Source organism: Chrysochloris asiatica, unplaced genomic scaffold, assembly GCF_000296735.1.
Source record: "Chrysochloris asiatica unplaced genomic scaffold, ChrAsi1.0 scaffold00249, whole genome shotgun sequence".
Classification (NCBI taxonomy): domain Eukaryota; kingdom Metazoa; phylum Chordata; class Mammalia; order Afrosoricida; family Chrysochloridae; genus Chrysochloris; species Chrysochloris asiatica.
In genome coordinates, this window is record NW_006408767.1 from 3,503,287 (window position 1) to 3,521,543 (window position 18,257).

An 18,257-nucleotide genomic window follows, 5' to 3' on the forward strand; every position below is an offset into this window, starting at 1 on the left:
CCACATAGAGTTAAGTAAGTTCCACATAGAGTTAAGTAAGTTCCACATAGAGTTAAGTAAGTTCCACATAGAGTTAAGTAAGTTCCACATAGAGTAAAAGCCACTTACAATTGTCCCACAGCTTGCTGATGCTGTGTTCATTTTTCCTATCTTTTCTGTTTCATTTAAAATAGTTTCTATTACTGGGTCTTCTAAAATACACTTTTCATTTCTTTAAAGTCCAATATTGGTCTTTGGTATATCTTTCCTATTTCTACTTACCATTCTCGTATGGAATACAGTTAACCAATCCCTGTTTTAGTGTTCTTGTCTATAGATGCTCTCTTCTGTGCCATTTTTGGATCTGATTCGGATCGATTTCTCTCATTATGGTTCTTATTTTCTTGCCTCTTCACATGTCTGGTAATTTTTAATTGGGAGACTGGATTATTTTTATATTGCCATGTCCCGGTGTGGTGCTATAGGATAAGCACTGAACTGCTAACCACAAGATCTGCTATTCAAACCCACCAGTTGCTCCTCAGAACACCAATATAGGGTGGCAGTGAGTGGAACTGCCTAGATGGCACTTAACGACAACAACAAGTGTGACTGAGTTTTGTCCAAGACACAGTTACCTAACTATGTCATTCTTTCAATACTCATTTTCAAGATTTATTAGGTATGACCAGATAGCCTTTAGTCTGCGGTTAACTTTGCCCTACGAGGCAGTATCATTCTGAGTATTTAATTTTGCCCTACGATGCAATATCCTTCTGAGTATTCTATTGAAAAAAAGAAAAATAAAAAACAAAACCAACTAACCTCTCTGCCACTGAGTCAATTCCAACTCATAGTGACCCTGTAATAGGGTTTTTCCAAGACTCAATTTTTTACAAGAGCAGAAAGCCTACTCTTTCTCCCATGGAGCAGCTGGTGGGTTTGAATTTTCCCAATGCATACTAGTTATGAATCGGGCTGCTAATCTCACAGTCAGCAGTTCGAAAAGTACCAGCTGTTCCGCAGGAGAAAGACGAGGCTTTCTGCTCCCGTAAAGATTTATAGCCTCGGAAACCCTGTACAGGGTCACTATGAGTCAGAACCGACTGCACAGAACGTAACAACAACAGCAACATCCTCTAGAACCACCAGGGCTCCTTAACTATCTATCCAGTGTCTCTTAATTTTGAAGTTTCCACTCTGGTTTGTGTAAAATACAACTATTCCTGGCTTTCTGTGTACTCTGAGAATATTTTCACTTCTTTTGGATGGTGCTTTTCCCTGTCTTGGGTAGTGTTCTCACTTGTGCATAAAGATCGTTTTTGTTGTTGTTGTTAAGTGCCATTGAGTCGTTTCTGACCCATAGCGACCCTGTACAGGGTTTCTGAGGAGCAGCTGTTGAGCTTGAACCACTGAACTTGCAGTTCAAACAGCTTTCTGAGGAGAAGACTCAAAAGGGACCTTCTGAAGATTTCTGAAATACTCCTCCTGGCAGCTCCGAATACACTGTCCTACAAACTCTAGCCACCTAGACTTACAGGTTCCTAATTCCGTCTGCTCAACCACAAGCTTCTACCCTGGGTTAACTCTCCCATGAAGAAGCCAAAACTGCCATTTGACATGGTTGTAAATCAAAGAGCACAGCATTATTCAGTGAAGAGCTATAGAGAGGGAAACACTGTCTTCAGAACTGTATAGTTCTAGATGGAAGATACGTTGTCAAAGTTTAGTTTCACATTTTGTTCTTTTTGTTTAATAAATGTTCCTATGATTTTATGGCAATACTTTTTGGCTTACACTCATATACCATGAAAGACAGTTATTTAAGGGTTTCTTGAGACGTGAAAAATATTTCAAGAGCTTTTCTGAAGAAAAAGTTTGAGAAAGGCTTGCAAAAATGAACCAGGATCAGCCATATCTTTGTAACTACTAAAGGCTCAGCTTCTGTATGTTTGAAAATTTTCTAACATAATGCAAAGTTAAAAACAATTAGGCAAGAGAATAGACAATTAACCTGAATTTTAAGGACTTAATTCACAGTCTGCATCATTAGCAGGAAACAGAAGGTAAACACCATCAAAAAGCAGCAGAGCTAGAAACAGACGACAAGAACTCTAGAGGTCTTGGCTCCCCACATCCCAGCTCTGCTCCGTAATACTGGACACAGTAATTCCCCTTTATGCTACCTGCTATTGTTTTTAACTGCCGTCCTGTTGGTTCCAACGCAAAGCAACCCTGTGTAGTGTTTACAAGGAATGGGGAACTTTATAATGGCTTTATAACTTTGTCACAGTACAGTTAACAAGACAAGCATCACAAAAGAGAGGTAAGCAATATCCTACAGGCTTGTTGTAAAAAAAAAACAAAAACAAAACACAAAAAACTGAAGTGTGTATGAAAATGAAATTATTTTCTTTACAGGGCAGAGAGATCAACGAGAAATATGAAGGGAAGATGTCATTCTCAAAGTGATTTGCATCATAACTACTATTTCCCATTACTCATTGTCTCAGGTGACAATTTAAAGTCTGAAGTGTACAGTGGGGAGAGAGGGTACCTTCCTTACAACAGGCATTCACCAAGTACAAAAGTTCCTACCAGAAATACTTGTCGGCGTCCAACAGACATGGCAACGCTATTCCATATTCTTTTCTTTTCAGGAAAGCTCTGCCCTTCTCATGATATCCCATAGCTAACATAAGAGCCTAGGAAAAAATATGGATTGAATGAAAGAAAATCACTTTAAATTATAATCAAAAATTGTATTAATGCATATTAATTCTAAAAACTGAAAACAAAATAAAAAAATAAAAATAAAGCAGTGCACAATTCAATCTAAAAGTCAAAATTAAACACATAGAATTAAATATTTAAACACTGAAGCAAACTACTCAATTTAATGTGATTAATGTGGTCACAGGCAGGTCTCACCTGCCCAATCATCTCCATCACTTTATTGTAGTGCCTTCCTGCAGCTCTACATTTCCTTCTAACATTCATCAAGACTTAGCTCATAAGCAGCCAGTATAGAACACAGTCCACAAAGACAATGTTCTACATCCTATTTTAGTGAGTAGCAACTGAGATTTTAATTAAAAGCTCAAGAGCGGTCAGGGTGCAACTGCTGGTCTCTCCCTGTGTGAAGGAAAGCAGAGTGATGAAAAATGAAGACACTTGGAAGCAATTACACCAATGGACTAATGAACCATGGGAACAGCGGTCTCCAGGACCCTGAGACCAGAACTAGATAGTGTGCCCAGCTATTGCTACCAACTGATACCAACTGCTCTGAAAGGGAGTACATTAGACAGTCCTGGGCAGAGTGGGAGAAAACTCAAAACCACATAAAAAATAAACCACAGGCTTACTGGTCAGACAGAGACTGGTGAAACCCCAAGACTATGGCGCTGGTCTGGAATTGAACCCAAGTCTGGAAATGAATTAACCCCTGTGGGTCAATTTTCAGGCAAGCAGTAGAAAGGCATAAAGTGGACAAAAGCACTAATGATCAACCATTCAAAAATCAAAAGGAAAGCATTTACCTAAGGACAAATTTCAGAAGGTTGGGAAAAAGAGAAAAACTTGAAACACAAAACACAAGGAGGAAGTAGGATCATTGATACTACATTGAGGGAACCTGCAATCACGATGAACTGAAGTCATGATTTACTGCATGTAAAACTGTTGACCTGCTCTGTGAGCATTCATTTAACTCACAATAAAGTTGTTGGTTTTTGTTTTTGTTTTTTAAAAAAAAGAAAGCTAAAACATTTATTAGTTATAGTATTTCTGAAACAATTTTTTAAAGCTGATTCAAAAACATTTTTAAATTCAGTAAGCGGGTTTTTAAATTTTTATGAGTCCATTTTAAAAAGGTTCCCCCAAGAAAATATCTGTATGTCACCATTTAATATAATATAGCAACAAGCCAAGAATCACCAACATTTTTACAAAAATAAACATCAGTGTACTACTGCTATTATTAAAATTCTCTTACTAAAAAACTTTAAAACTTAACTTTAAGCAGAATAATCCATACAGTAAAGTTACTCAAAACCGTGCTTTAAAAACAGAATTATGAAAATTATACTTAGCCCCTAGACATTAAATCACTTCATTAGAAGAAGCTTACTGGATCCTACTAAAAAACTGGTCTGAGGGTCCATGTAGTAGAATCCTTTTATGTAGATCCCCTTGGATTCATGTTCAAAGAGGAAACCACTTCCTACCTATCCAAATGATACAACAGTTTGGAAAAGGAGAGCTGTCAAAATCACCACTTTCCCTATACTCCCTAGCACCAGCTCCCCAATTCAGATACAGACCTTAGGGGACATGCATGGCCTTCTAGTAAAATCTGTCAAACCAAACCAGTGACTGTCAGAGGAAGTCGGCTAGCTTGAAGGCACTTTCACCATCACTGCCAGAGGACAAGACACAGCCTTTGGTAGAACTCTCTGAGAGCCACAGGGGAGAGACACTGTGTGCAACTGCTGAGACACTGTGTGCAACTGCTGGTAGTCTCTACTTACAGGGCTCAAGCCAGAAAACATTCTAACCTTCATCACATCCCAAGATAAAATAACTAGAAAACAACGTCAGTTTTGACAACAAATCTAAGAGCTAATCATAAAAGCTTTTTATGTACTTACTTTTCTTTCTGAGGGGGGAATCTTGATTGATCTGCCTGTCTGGTTGGCTATGTCTAAGTAAGGTGTAGTTTCTGGATCCACCACCATCTCAGCTGTAACAAAACCGAAAGGAACTTTACGATTCAGTGTTAAAAAAGGGAAGCAACATTAAACCAGGACACTGTTGGGGTGAGGAGGGGTGACAACTCCTCACAGTCACATAATTCATTGAAACCTCTCACTACGTATTTTAACTGTTGTGATTACTGTTACTGAGTCGGTTCTGACTCACAATGACCCTGTACAGGATTTCCAAGGAGCGGCTGGTGGGTTTGAACCAATGATCTTGTGGTTAGAAGTCCAGTGCTGACCTTACAATGCCACACCAGGACCCCTAGTCAGTGAAAATTCTGTGTACCTCTCTCAGCCAGTATTTCCAGTCCTCTCTTGGTCCTCTCTATTTTTTTTTCTTTGAGTTCTGCTTCAGTTTGTTCTTCTTCTTCTACCTTTCTCACTTCCTCTTCAGACTGCTTTAGTTCAAGCACCATAGCCTTCACATTGTGCGTCACTCCTTGTTCTTCCAGTGTTTTTCCTGTAAAAAGCAGAATTGTGCATTATATAAAGAACCTTTCAATTTACTGGGTCATAAGAGCCATTCTCCATGAGAAATGGAATGATAAAACCTCCACTGACATTTGCAAACTATTCTATGTCACATACTGGACTCCTGGTGTGGTGCTGCAGGATAAGCACTGGAATGTGAACCACAAGGTCAGTGGTTCAAACCCACCCAAGTGATCCTGGGAAACCCTATACAGGGTCACTGAGTCAGAACCAGCTTCACAGTACTTAATAACAAATGGCTGTGTGATGAAATGACCGTTAGGCAGCTGTCAAAACCTGTCACTGAAAAGAGAACTGACTTCATGCTTTCCAGTGGTCTTTATTCTTCTCCTGAGCCTGAACCAAATAACAAAGATTTGAGATGCTACTACAGGAAAGCACTACTGTACCAAGCAATGTAAAGGAAAATGAGCAAGTATACACATATACATGAATTTTCTTGCCCTCTAGTGGGAGAAATAACCCCAAATCACAGCCTCAGACAAGAAGCTATATAACGCCAGAGAGAGCACTGTGACAGGCAAGATACCAGTGGTTAAAAACAAAGACAGTATAACATCCCTTTTTAATACTATGTTTACTGAGTATTGCTTGTCTTCTAGGCCTGTTTCCTCATATACAAGTATAAAATGTATAAAAGGGCCAGAAATGAATGAAGCAGAATGAGAGAACAAGGAATGAGAATCATCACAAAATAAAAAACTTTGAAAACACTAAGTATATATAAGCCTAATATTTAAAAGAAACAAACTGAAGAGGACATAAAGAGACACAGATTTTAAAATGAAATCATATTATGAATTGGAAACTTATAAACATTTCTGAAAAAAAAGTCAAGTGGCATGAGGAAAAATAAAAAATTTGAATAGGCCAATGTAACTACTATAAAAATTAAAATAGCTATTAAAGAGCTCTCCCTCATTCACACTGTTATGAATTTATGTTCCCCAAAAACAGATGTTCAAGTCCTAATCCCCAGTACCTATGAATATGACCTTGTTTGGAAATAGGGTCTTGCATATTTAATTACGTTTTCATGAGGTCAGACTGGGATAGATAGGGTGGGCCTTTATCCAATGACTGGTGTCATTTTAAAAGGAGCAAAGAGACAGATAATAAAGGGAAGATGGCCATGTGAAGATGGAGGCAGACATTAGTTTAAAAGTCTCCAGAGAGACCCTGGCCCTACTGAGACTTTGATTGCTCCCAGACCTGTGAGCAAATCAATCTGCATTTTCAGGCCACCCAGTCTGTGATACTTTATGACAGCAGCTCTACACGTAAATATTTAAAATAAACAGAAGTGACTACTGCTTTAACACAGTCTGCACACAAGCACCCCTCTGCCAACCGCTCCGTCACAGTAGAGGACATGAACGAGTACAGCAACACAGAGGAATTTGCAGAGGGATCCAAGATAAACGCGAGCAAGAATCAACAGGAAGATGGGGAAATGCTCATTTGGAGACTTGAGCTGGGATACCAGCAAGAAAGAGCTCACTGAATATGTCTTGATTTGGAGAGGCTGTAGACTGCACAATTAAAATAGATCCAGTCACTGGATGGTCAAGAGAATTTGGATTTGTGCTTTTCAAAGATGCTGCTGATGTTGATAGGTTTTGGAACTGAAGGTTTTTGTGGGTGGACTGAGTCCAGATAATTCTGAAAAACAATTTAAAGAATATTTTGGAGCATTCGGAGAGACTGAAAATATTAAACTTCCCATGGATACAAAAACAAGTGAAAAGACTAGGATTTTGTTTTTAGCACATGTACAGAAATTGTTAGAAAGCAGGTATCATCAAATTGGTTCTTGTTATGTTCCGACTCACAGCAACTCTGCATAGGGTTTCCGAGGCTGTAAATCTTTACAGGAGCAGAAAGCCTCATCTTCCTCCCGCAGAACAGCTGGTAGTTTCTAACTGACCATGAGATTAGCAGCCCGATTTGTAACCACTACCCTACCGGAGCTCCTTAAATTGTGAAATCAAAGTTACACAGCCCACAGAAGTATACAGACAGCAACACCACCAACAGAAAGGAGGAAGAGGTGCTGCAGCTGGTGGGAGAGATGGTACTAGGGGTCATGGACGAGGTCAGGGCCCAAAGTGCAATCAAGGATTTAGTAACTATTATTATCAAAATATGGAAATTACAATAGTGCCTATGGTGGTGATCAAAACTCTAGTGGCTATGGTGGATATGATTATTCTGGGTGTAACTATGGAAACTATGGACAGGGATATGCAGATTAAAGTGGCCAACAAAGTACATATTGCAAGGCATCTCGAAGGGGTGGCTATCACCAAAACAATGACCAGCCACTAAGGAGGACATTGGAGAAAACAGGAAGAGATGCTAAAGTAATCCATCTTGGCAGAACAACATTGAAGATTTGTCTTCTGTTGATCTAAGATGACTTTTTGTAAAGGACTTTTAAGAGTACAAGGGCACGGTTACCGGTACTTCTTAAACATAACCAAACACTTCATGGGATTAGTTTCCTGTGTTTAATATTTTGTGTTTTCAGCGCAAGGGTACATAACAAATTTCACTTGCCAATTCCTATACATACTCAGTGAAATTCCATTTTTCACAATGTGCCAACATTGTTTTAAGTGTGTGTGGCTGTTCCATTTGCAGTGCTCTATAGTTTCCCTGCCCCCTAATCTTCTCAGAAGTATTATCCTTTATTTTGTACACCAACCTGTTATTTCACTAAAAGATGAGCTCGGGGATCGTTTCAGTTCATGGTTTAAACAATATCCCAGGGCAACAGCCTCAGAGTCCTGTAGTCTCACCAGGTCCAGTAAGTCTGGGCATTTAAATCATCTGAGTGCTGTTCCATGTTGTTCTCCCATTCTTCCAGGACCCATCACTAGTGGCCCTGATCAGAACACTTGGTAGTGGCCGTGCATCATCTAGTTTTGGGATCACGGTCGATAACGCCATGACTCAAGTAGGCTCTTAGTCCTACAGACTAGTTTCCTCTCCGAGTCTGGCTTCCTTCTTCCTCTTTGGCTCCAGACAAGCAGAAACCAATAGTTCCATTTTAAGAGACCCAACGAAGTTCTCCTCACTGCAATGCACAACATCAACTCTTTGAACTGTATTAGTTCAATTCACCAAGTTGTCCTATGAGACTAAGGTCCTAAGCTTTCAAACTCAGAAAATCAATCTCACAAAGTATTTGGCAAAGTCTGAGAAGTATCTGTAACTGCGTCCTCTTCGAATATATACACATGCACATACGTACACAGATACTTCAATCTGTGCCTGACACACAAGGGTAATTCAGAAAGTACTGCCACTAGAGTTCTACTTCATGCATGCACAAATTTATTACAAACAAAACATGTTTAAACATGTTTCTGCAATCAGTGGATGGTGACAGACAAGTTCTCTCAATAATTGTCTTCATTTCATTTGTTGTTGTTGTTGTTGTTGTTGTTAAGTGCCGTCGAGTCGGTTCCGACCCATAGCAACCCTGTACAGGGTTTCCGAGGGTGTAAATCCTTACGGGAGTAGAAAGCCTCATCTTTCTCCCGCGGAGCAGCTGGTAGTTTCGAACCGCTGACCTTAAGGTTCGCAGCCCGATTCGTCACCAACAAACAAAAACAGGCTTCCGACAATTGTGTTTTGGGATTCCAAGAGAGTCATCCTCATAGATTTTTCTCAATGGGCATATGAGAATCATGAGTGCTTATTATCAAGAACTTTCAAGAAAACTGAAAACTGCATCAGTAAGAAAGAGGCCAGGAAAGAAGTGCTAAGGAATTTGTTTTTTCATTGAAACAATGCACTTGCTCATTCTTTGAAGATATCAAGAGAAGTCTTGTAAGAATTTTGTTGGGAAACCTTAGCCCCATCCACCCTATGGACCCGATTTTGCCTCTTCTGACATTTTTCTTTTCAAAGAATATTGATAAGGAACACATTTATGTCCCTTAAGGATGCCAGAACTGCCATTTTGACATGGTGCAAAACTGGAGAGCGCAGAATTATTTGGAAAAGGATAAGAGAGATGGAAATACTCCTTCAGAAGTATACAGACCTAGATGGAGAATATGCCAAAAAAAAAAAACCAATATTCACATATTGGTGTTTAATAAAGGACTCTATGGTTTTATCCTGGTGTGGCACTGTAGGATAAGCACTAGACTGCAAGGTCAGTTTGGACCTTAAAATCAGTGGTTGGAACTCACCAGCTGCTCCTTGGAAACCCTATACAGGGTCGCTATGAGTCGGAACCGACTCAAAGGCACTTAACATGATTCTGTAGCAACATTTACAATCATATGTACATACATCGTAAGATGACAAACAAGTTCTGGTGTGGCACTGTGGGATAAGCACTGGATTGGAAACTGCAAGGTCACCAGTTCAAACCCAGCAGCTGCTCTCAGAAATGTTATACAGGGTCACGAGTCAGAATCAACTTGACATCACACAACAAAACACATATATATGATCATATACTCATTTTTAGGGTACTGTTGATGTCACTGCCAAATTAAACATGCTGCTCCTTGGAAACCCTACACAGGGTCGCTATGGGTCGGAATCGACTTGACGGCACTTAACATCAACAATTATGGGCTAATGCGCTGGACTGCAAAGTCAATTTGAACTGAAAGGTAAGCAGTTCAAGCTCACCAGCAGCTCCTCGGAAACCCTTTACAGGGCTGCTGTGGGTCAGATCCAAACTGTATGGCACTTAACAACAACATTCTTTAGCACAAACATCCTTTTATCTTGCGTGCTTCTTAGTGGCATCATTTACTTTGGTCAAGCTGTGCATTTTGCACCCTCATACAATGCTACTTTTCCCCATCGCCAAAAACAAGCATCTACGTTATCTGTGATCTAGAGAGTGACTTCCTCCTACTCATCCCTGGGACCTAACAATGAGCTTTGGTCTCTGTATGTAAATATAAATATACACACTTTATATATATATATATATATACACACACACACACACATATATATATATACATATATGTATCTGTGTCTTCTTACCGAAGTATGAACATACAATAGTTATCCTTAAGGGACTGACTTAACTCCCTTAGCATTGTGTCCTCTAGACCTATCCATAGTGTTTGTTTTTTATGTTGTTTATTATTGTTCTTTATGGTTGTATAGTATTCCATTGTACTACATTCTGCTTATCTAGTCAACCACTGAAGGCACTTAGATGGCTTTTTTTGTTGTTGTTTTTTTAATACTATTTTGACTATTGCTATGATGAACATAGGTGTACCTATGGGTTTCCTGATTTGAAGGACAAGGACCACAGTCTTGTGGGCTATCTTGGCACCTTAACACCACCACCATCACCACACAGGAATAAGGCTCACCAACAGATGAAGGGAAAAGAAACAAAAGTGCAGTAACAGATCCAATGGGGAAAACATGGGCATTCAATCAGTTGTGTTGGAAGAAAAAAAAAAAAGAGGTGGGCTCCTTCTCCTACACCAGGCGGAGAGGTAGATTCAGGGCAGATCAAAGACCTAATACAGACTAAGCTGGTGTCAAATGCAGCAAACTAGCCTTATGTTCCTATGCTTACAGAAAGAACTTCTTAAACAAAACACACACGAAAATAAAATCCAAACCATATAGCAAAAAAAACCCAAGATTTTATTATCAAAAGCAAGGCTTTCTATTAACATGGACGTGAGAAAACAGACACTTTCAAGGCATCTAAACATCCAAAATAAAGAAACACCTACAAAGGAGTAACAAATTCCTACAGTGCTATCACAAGCACACATACTCATACATACAATGGCAAAGGAAACAAATGCGCAATTCACAAAAAGAAAAAGTCCAGAAAATGATGACAATGAAGAGATGCCCAGATTCCCTAAATCAAGGGAAAAAAACCTAAATACATAACGAAGTACCACTTCATACCCATCAAATTAATAAAACGTAGAAACCTGCATGATAAAAACTAGCATTTGCCACTCCAGTAAATGAGAATTCCCACATGCTCCAGAGCATAACCAGTTCTGGTTATCTGGAGAAAAAACTGACAGGCCTTGGAGGCTGTGACCTTACACAGCACCATCATCCCACCACAGAGCATGCGTCTGAGGACAACGTGTGGCCTCGCTGAGGGGGAGAATGGAGCTGCAGCATGTGGTGAGTGTGTGTGCATGTGGTGAGATCCAAGGAGGATACATACAGCTGCAACATGTGGTTAAACTCAAGGAGGCTACATACAGCAACACGGACAGAGGGCAGAATGAGCTGAGAAACAAAGGATAGCAGGCAGTGATGTCTACAGCATAATGTACTTTTTGTAAATTAAAGCATAAAAACAACACAATATACTTTATAAGGAGACAAAGATATCAAAGAAAGTGTATTAAGACCTATGGAAGCCAGAACCTGGCAGAGAAGGAAAAAAGATGAAGTACTGACAGAAAAATGGTTAAGGCTAAGGCAGAAAATTTACAAGATCCAGAAAAACAAGGCAGTACCATCAGGTTTCACTGCAGCATACATGGGGGGTGATGTATTGGGTGGAACGGAGGAAGTCCGAAATGAGGGAGGAAATTATCAAAGAAGACAGTCACTGAACAAACTAAATTGATAATTATGGTGAGCAAGGAAATAAATGTGTTGACTAAGCTCTTCTAATATGCCTACAGTAACAACAGCAGTACAAAGACCTTAGAAATGTTTACTAGTTTCCAGTTAACCCAGCCCTATAACCAACTTCACACTGTGCTGGTTCTTATCATTACACTTTTGAGTTATTCTGTATCTAGGGTTAAAACATACATGTGTACAAAAGCAATGTCACGAATGTAAGCCTAAATCAAATCAATGCTGCTGCGACAAAGCAGGCTCAGAAAGGTATAGTGTATTAGAAAAGGTACTCCAGAGGCGGGAGCAGGGGAGCTGGGCCTGAATTAGGATTTCAGAGTTTGCAGTGGGATGGATGAAGAGGAATCAAGAGGGGCTCATGGAGGTAGTCCTGGTGGACCAAAAGTAAAAGAGCTAACGTGTGCAAATAGTGGGCAGTAAAGTGTGGCTCCAGACTGAGGCTCTGCTAGGAAATGGGTAGAGATGACAACACTGGCCAGGGCCAGGCTGTGAAGCTAAGAAATCTGAACATGATTCCTTAGCCCAGAATAAGCCACTGGAAACCCCCAAGACTACAGTACGTGCCTGAACTACTAGGATAATGAACTTGTCTTCCCAAACGTGCTCGTGCTCCTCCCTTCAAACTCATTCCCTCAAGAAGCTAAAGTCATCTTTACAACACAAACAGGACTGTGTATCCTTCTCCAGCATTGCATTTGGGAGAAACACTAACACTGAGCAAGGTTCAGATACTCTAGATTTCATATTTGGGGCAGGAATGATCATTCTTTGCTGTGGGGGCCGTCCTGTGCACTATAGGATATTTAACAGCATCCCTGGCTACATTAGCTGCACTGACTACCCTCACACCAGCTGTGACATCCAAAAATGTCTCCAAACATGCCAAAAGTCCCCTGGGGGGTAATATCACTCCGGGCTAAGAGACTCCGCCATAATCCTCCACAAGGTGGCCCCTGCCTGGCGCTCCATCCTTAGAGCTATTGCCCCCTTCCTTCTGCAGCCAGAAGTCCTACCGGACTTTTTTAACTTTCTGGAGTTTGTATCAGGGCGCTGTGTTAAGTTCTTAGTCTGAAACACTGCCCACTACAGCCTTTCTTGCTCTCCACATTCAGCTTTAACTCTTCTCCCTTGGGTAGAATCTCTTTGAACTCAATTTTATTCACACTACACCACAGACTTTGAGTTTGTTGTTGTTGTTGTTGTTATGTGCCGTGGAGTCGGTTCCAACTCATAGCATCCCTGTACAGGGTTTCTAAGGCTGTAAATCTTTACAGGGGCAGAAAGCCTCATCTTTCTCCCACGGAACAGCTGGTAGTTTCGAACTGCTGATCGTGAGATTAGCAGCCCAATTCGTAACCACTATGCTACCAGAGTTCTTACTCAAATCTTAAGCGTCCTTCTCCCCCCACTAGACAATAGCCTGACACAGGACAGAAATAAGCACTTACTGGAAAAGTTGTTTTCTGTGCTTTTGGATTATACACAAATAAGAACACTAGGAATTTTGGAATAGAGGAACAGTAGGGGGATAAAAAAAAGAATGCAGTCATTACTTCTATATTGACTTGATTTACAAATTCTGCACTTTTTGCCGTAACATACCTAGTTGAAGCAGTTTCTTATTTATGACAATTTTGATGTAATTTTCTTGAAATCCATAGGTTTCAGCTATTCTGTAAAATAAAACCAGTGAAAATAAGGAACTTTGATATTTACCATACATTAAATAGATTTTAATCATGATAACCACTTTATACACGTGATTCAGAAACATCCAATATCACAACTTACCAACTCACAAACATCATTTCACGACAAAGCCAACTTACTAAATGGTTACTCAAAAACAATATACAAGAGACATTATTTTTAAACTATCTAATTACTACATGTTTCCTCATGAAGTAGAGACCATGGTGCTATAGACCACTTGCTGATGTCATGAATTTCCTACATTTCTGCGGGGAACGCACTAGTCCCACAGAATAAACACTGGACTGCACACCACAAGGTAGGTGGGATCAACCCGCTCCACAGATCAAAGATGACTTTCTGCTCCCACAAAGATTACAGCATTGTAAGCCCTATAAAGGGTCACTAGGAGTCAGAACCAACTCGATGGCACTTAACAATGTATCTTCTGTAGACTGCTTAGAGGAGCAAATTAACAGAAGCTATTCCTTCTAATAACTTCATATGCATGTGAAAGCTGGACAGTGAATAAGAAGACTGTAGAAGAATTGACGCATTTGAGTTACGGCGCTGGAGGAGAATACTGAAAGTGCCATGGGCTGCCAAGAGAACAAAAGCATCTGTGTTGGAAGAAGTACAGCCAGAGTGCTCCTTGGAGGCCAGGATGGCCAAACTTTACCTCTCATACTTTGGACATATTGTCAGGAGGGACCAGTCGCTGGAGAAGGATATCATATTTGGTAAGGTAGAGGGCCAAAGGTAAAGATGAAGACCCCCAGCGAGATGGATTGGCAAAGTGGCAACATAAATGGGCTCAAACATAGCAACAATTGTGAGGTTGTCCCAGGACTAGGCAGTGTTTCATAAGGTCGCTATGATTCTGCACAGACTCAATGGCACTTAACAACAACAAATTCCTTCTAACCTTGCATTCATTTGTGTAGAAATTAGTGATGCTTCCTGAACCATTTTTAACAGCCCTAAAGGAGACCAAGAAAATGGAAAAAACACTGCGTGGTAAGCCCTGGAGGTACTCAAAACACTCACCATTGAAAAAATACACACACCAACGAAACAACTAACCAGACCTCAAAATTAGGCTCTCTACAGTAGGTTGTTGCTTTTTCTTTTAACAAATGTGCCAACAATCTACAATCAGCTAAAACACTTTGCATTAATAACTACAATCTAATACCAAACTGTATCCTTTTTGAATTACGCACTCACTCATTTAAATCCGAATCTAGAATCTATTATGTGGTAGGCACCGAATTCTGATCTGATTTAAAGTTATATCAAGAAATAAAGAAATGCTACAAGTCTTGAGTTTCCACATGGCCACTTAACTAAGTCTTTCAACCTTGAATTCTCATTTTCCTTCCCAACAGAGATAACAACACCTGCCCGATCTCTGGTCCTGGAGGACCAAGTGAGCAAATATGAAAATGGCCAAGACCAAATGGAACACCAGAGACACAGTACTTACTTGGATCTCAGCTCCTTGCCAGTGATATGTAATCGGGTCTCCAACAAGTTTTTCTTGTCCTATTTAAAAAAGAAAATGTACCTGATTTGAGACATCTTTGATAATTTTATACATTAAAGATACAGCCTAATATTCACTGTCCTAATATTTTAGGCTATATCTTTAATTCCAAAAGATCAAAGAATGCACGCACAGAAACCATACCAAGTGGCCCTTCAGTCTCTGCTTAAGGATTAGATTTTTAGAGGTAGATTTGTCACATAGCTGTCTTTATTCAAGCTCACCAACAGAACTGGCCTAAGCTATACAAGACCCAATCTACCACCTCTACCATTAGGGCAACTTTGATGAGAAGACACTTCCTCCTCTTTGCCATATGTGAGGCTGTTAACAGTGAGGCTATAACAGGAACCTCTTCATTCTCCATTTCCATGCTTTACTGAAAACCTGTAATCTTTAGCAACACCCATGAGGCCATCCAAATCTGTTCAGCCTTCCGACTGGATAGTTTTGGTCTCTCATACACTTTTTTTCTGTTGTTTTTTCATAAAGCTCTAGAATTTTCAAACTACTTACTGAGATATAATTTACATACCATGAAGTTCACCTATTTATAAAGTGCATGAATCCATAGTTTGTAAACATTTACAGAATTATACAACCATCATGGTTATGGCTTCATTTATACCCTAACCTCTATGCATATGATTTTGGAGTCCTGGTATAGCACTGTAGGAGAATGCACTGAACCAAATGGTTGGTTTGAACCGCAAGGTCGGTGGTTCAAACTCACCAGTTGCGCCTTGGAAACCCTATGACAGGGTCACTATGAGTCAGAACTGACTTGACAGCAATTAACAACAATGCCTATGACTGGGGGCACAGTGGCACCATACGATAAGCACTGGGCAAAGTCCACGATTCGAGCCCACCAGTCACTCCACGAGAGAAAAGTCAGGTTTTCTGTTCTCTGGAAGATTTAAAAAGCCTTGGAAACCCTACACAGGGTCACTATGAGTTGGAACTGACTCCACAGCACCAAACCACAATGCCTATAATTATAATCCCATTTGGGAATGTGTTTCGTTATGTTAATAAGGCAGGATTAGTATAAAACCTATTTTCAGTCTATCTCTTTTGAGATGGAAAAGAGAAGATATAAAGTTACTTGAGGGTCACCCAGGAGCAGAAACGTAGAGACGAGGACCTTCTAGCAGAGCCAAGAAACTCTTACCCTAAACCCAATACCCTGAATTCAGACTTACAACCTTACAGTCTCCTCACTATGAAAAAATAAAGTTGTGAAAGGCACCCACTTATGGTTTTTCTATTGTTCCAGCACTAGGTAACTAAGACAATCACTGTAATCCAATTTTAGAACATTCTCACCATCCCCAAAAAACCAGTAACCCATACTCTCCACCCTCACATGCCCACCCCCAGGAAACCATGAATTTACTTTTTGTCTCTATGGATTTGTTATTCTAGACATTTCATAGAAATGGAATCGTGTATGTGGTCTTTTGTGACTGGCTTGTTTACCTGGCATGTTTTTGAGATTCATCCATGTCATAGCAGGAATCAGAACGCCATTCCTTTTTATTGCCTAACAGGAATGCATTGTATAGTAAAATAATTTTAGAAATCGTGTTGTGGGAGCCTATGACCTCTTGTAATTCAGGATGGGGAAGAGGGAGAGTCATCATCAGCATCAGGTATCAGCCCAAGGCTACCTTCTGTGAGGCAGAGGTCAGCCATACCTCCTCTTCAACATTTTCCCCCAATTCTTAATGCAGTCATCCCACTTATGGGACTCTCTATTTGTCTGCTGGAGATCTGGTGTGGCGCTGTGGGTTAATGCGCCAGACTGCAAAACCGTGTGAACTGCAAGGGAGGCGGACTCGACAGCACTTTACAACAACAACACTTGCCTGTTGGGTGCAAAAATTTGCTTTAATAGTCACACAAGCCTCACAGACAATAATACTCCATGATTATGGGGTTTTTTAGAGAATTTATTGTTGTTGCTAAGTGCCGTCAAGTTGGTTCCAACTCATTGCAACCCTGTACAGGGTTTCCAATTACCCACCAACCTTGTGGTTCCCACTCCATTTACAGTCCAGCACATTAACCCACAGCACCACACCAGGATTCCTTTAGAGAAGCAACAGGTTACAATTCAGGATCAGAAACAACTGAAACGTTGGTCAGTTCTTTGCCTGGTCATGCCCATACCCTCAGCCCCTCGAGCCCCTTGGACTAGCCTGGCCTTTGCCCTGCGTAAGTGTTACAAAGCTCTTTAGCTCTACCAGTAAGTGCCCACAGGCTCCCACTACACCAGCAAGCCTCCCTACTCCAAAGGTACTTAGTTGTCTCTACCCTCTGTGCCACGTCCTGCTGGTTCTGCTGCCCCAGTTCTCTGCTGCTATTCCTGGTATCTCCAGTGTCTACTAGGAGCTTCTCAGCAGGAACCCCAGGTCCAAGGGACATGCTCCACTTCCAATCCTTCTTTCTTGGTAGTACTAAGGATCCCCCGCTTCCTGCCTCTGGCTCATTGTCAACTAGAAGAACCGCAGACTGACTAATCCCCTTGTTAGGGTTCCATACACTTAATTTGCATGGTCCCACCTCCACAAGGGTGCCATGAACCTTACTCTATAATCAGCAAGCTGTCCAATCCCCTTGGTGGGCCACAAGCACCGTAACTGGACCATCTCACCCAATCTTTTTGTTGAGAGGTACAAGACCACTGCTAGAAAGGCCATATAAAAGTGGAGCTATATAGAAAGATGAAGCTTTCTCATTTTGCAAAGATTTAAAGCTCCAGAAACCCTTTCCAGAGTCGCTATGCATCAAAACCAACGCCACGACACTTAACCACAAATATAAATATGTAATATTTAGATATGTATTAGATATTCCATATAGACACATAACATTTTATTATCCACTCATTAATTGATAAAACATTTAGGTTGTTTCCACTTTATGGCGATTTTATGTAATGCTGTGAACACTGGTGTGCAGGTTTTTGGCATGGACATAGTTTTCCTTTTGCTTAGAATACAACTGTTAAGTCAAATGGTAACTCTGAGACAAAGACTTTTAACTCTTTTAATAATAATTAGCACTGATTGGTCCTGAGATGCCAGCCACCTCTGTAGGTTCTGACTGAGTAACATTTCTGGACTTGAACTATAGGTTCTGGCCCTGCCATAAGG

At 40.5% G+C, this 18,257-nt stretch overlaps 1 protein-coding gene across 2 annotated transcripts in view; it reads right to left on the bottom strand.

The window, feature by feature from the left end:
• NUB1 (negative regulator of ubiquitin-like proteins 1) overlaps positions 1 to 18,257 on the bottom strand; it is a 39,923-nt gene that overhangs the window by 15,052 nt on the left and 6,614 nt on the right. For both annotated transcript variants that reach the window (XM_006873673.1, XM_006873672.1), the window contains exons 3-7: positions 15,037 to 15,095; positions 13,461 to 13,531; positions 5,029 to 5,202; positions 4,632 to 4,723; positions 2,578 to 2,684 (exon numbers count right to left, since the gene is read on the bottom strand). In XM_006873673.1, the coding sequence (XP_006873735.1) occupies positions 2,578 to 2,684; positions 4,632 to 4,723; positions 5,029 to 5,202; positions 13,461 to 13,531; positions 15,037 to 15,095 (503 nt within the window). The remainder of the gene's footprint in view (positions 1 to 2,577; positions 2,685 to 4,631; positions 4,724 to 5,028; positions 5,203 to 13,460; positions 13,532 to 15,036; positions 15,096 to 18,257) is intronic.